At 50.0% G+C, this 1,861-nt stretch overlaps 1 protein-coding gene across 1 annotated transcript; it reads right to left on the reverse strand.

Moving 5' to 3' along the window:
• Positions 1 to 357: 357 nt before the first annotated feature.
• Positions 358 to 1,855, reverse strand: LOC107307907 (cytochrome P450 2J3-like). The gene is made up of 4 exons (XM_015851399.2): positions 1,797 to 1,855; positions 1,413 to 1,545; positions 770 to 957; positions 358 to 538 (listed from the first exon to the last, which is right to left on the reverse strand). The coding sequence occupies exons 1-4, from the start codon at positions 1,803 to 1,805 to the stop codon at positions 380 to 382; spliced, it is 489 nt and encodes a 162-aa protein (XP_015706885.1). The 5' UTR covers positions 1,806 to 1,855; the 3' UTR covers positions 358 to 379.
• Between the last annotated feature and the right edge of the window lie 6 nt (positions 1,856 to 1,861).

Below are 1,861 nucleotides of genomic sequence, written 5' to 3' on the forward strand. Positions count from 1 at the left end.
GCACCCACCTCCTGTGGGAACATCACCCTGCCCACAGCCCCTTTGCCTGCCTGACATTTCCAGCACCATCCCAGCTGAGCTCCCCAAGGAGCTGTAGCACAGTCTGCCCCCAGCTGGGTGATTTAGTGAGGGCACATGCATGTAAATGTATACACATACATCTTATCTTACCCTGCTGGGATGAGCTTCATGTGCTGGCTGGGAGCCAAGGCATAGAGGTAAAACACCAGAGAAAGCAAGTGATGCTTGGGCAGGAAATGGGAGATGCCAAAAGTACATCCCATGCACACAGCCAGTACATGCTGCTTCCATCACTATGTTGCTCATGGTCTCCCATGTGCACCCTGGAAGCCCCATCCCAGAGCTTCAGCTAAAAGCATCAAGTGCAGCAGATCTTACCTATAGAAAATGGCATAAAAGCCTCCCTTTTCCAGAACTGCCCATCCTTCAGGAAGTGCTCGGGATTAAAACTGTGAGGGGTTTCCCACTCCTTCTTGTCAGTCATCACAGAGGAAATATTTGGGAGTATAACAGTGCCCTGTGAAGAGAAAGAAAAGCACTTACTTTGCGCTCTCTCTGCCACTGCCAACATGAGGGAAATTTTAACCTTCCTCTGTGCTTGCCATGAAGAGCATCTGTACCAAAATCTATCACAAGTATTTGTTCCTCGGGGTGATCTCTGGCTGGGGTAAGGATACTGCAGCTTTGTCCCTTTGTGGACTGGGAAATGGGAGTGTTCTAAGTCTTGTCCAATGAGTAATGGAGTTACCTTGGGCAGGTGGAAACCAGCCAGGACCGTGTCCTTCATCGCTTCTCTAGGCAAATTAAAAGGGATGATGTTGCCTTTCCTCTGCACTTCGTGGATGACAGCATTGGTGTAGGGCATGTTGTTCCTGTCCTCCAGAGCTGGCTGCCGGGACTGCCCAATAACAGCATCGATCTCAGCTTGTACACGGGCTGTTTGGAAAGAGCAGGGATCAGCGATTGTGCAGCACAGCCAGAGAACCCCTGGGGACACCATGTTCTTTTTGCTGTGAGGCTCCCCAAGGATCACCCACATTAATCGTGTCACCAGGACTTGCATCTTCAGGTAATTAATGGGCCCTGTGCTCTGTGCACTGCACCTGACACCTCTGCCACAGTGCCTTTAGGGGTCTCCACTGCTTGTTGGTGAGGTTCCCCCTTTTGTCTCTTGGTATTAAATACTAGAGGGGCGAGGATTATCATAGCAGAGGCATGTGCCTGAATGCAAAAACCTTCAAAATATTGCTTGTGGTTATTTCTCTGAGGGTGCAAAAATCTACACTTGCTTTAGTCAGACCTTACCAAGTTTTTCTCCTCTCCTGCCCTGAGTAGAGTATCTCACCAAGCTACAAGAGATAACAATAGGGTTGTGTATTTTCTGTGCTTACCTTGAATTTCTGGGTATACAGCCATAAACAGCAGGGCCCAGCGGATGGTTGTGGAGGTGGTCTCGGTCCCAGCAAAAAACAGGTCGAGAGTGCATGCCACCAGGTTATCCTCACAGAAATCACTGCCATCGGGCTTCAGAGAATCAAGTGTTAGTGCCACATGAACAGCAAGGACTTCCTCAAAAATCAGACTCAGTTCTGCCCCAAGGGTTCTGGCAGAAGCTGAAGGCCCTCTGCATCCCCATCCCTCCAATGGAAGCCCCAAACTAATTTCCATCCTGAGCTCACAGATGGACAAACCAGCAGCTCAGGTGGGGAATATAGTTTCTCAGCCCTCCTGATCTCCAGTCCCCTCTGTGGAAGGGTTTGCTCCACATTACTGACCTTATCCATCTCCTGCAGGTAGCTGTCGATGAAGTCCCGGCTCTCTGAGGGGTTCAGGTCTTCCT

The sequence above is a fragment of the Coturnix japonica genome, unplaced genomic scaffold (genome assembly GCF_001577835.2).
Source record: "Coturnix japonica isolate 7356 unplaced genomic scaffold, Coturnix japonica 2.1 chrUnrandom1886, whole genome shotgun sequence".
Lineage (NCBI taxonomy): Eukaryota > Metazoa > Chordata > Aves > Galliformes > Phasianidae > Coturnix > Coturnix japonica.

Bases quoted from the DNA above. Each gene is read 5' to 3' on its own strand.
- LOC107307907 (XM_015851399.2), bottom strand. The intron at 958-1,412 runs GTAAGCACAGAA...CTTTCCAAACAG, and splicing joins TGTATACCCAGAAATTCAAG to CCCGTGTACAAGCTGAGATC. The intron at 539-769 runs GTAACTCCATTA...TTCTCTTCACAG, and splicing joins CTGGTTTCCACCTGCCCAAG to GGCACTGTTATACTCCCAAA.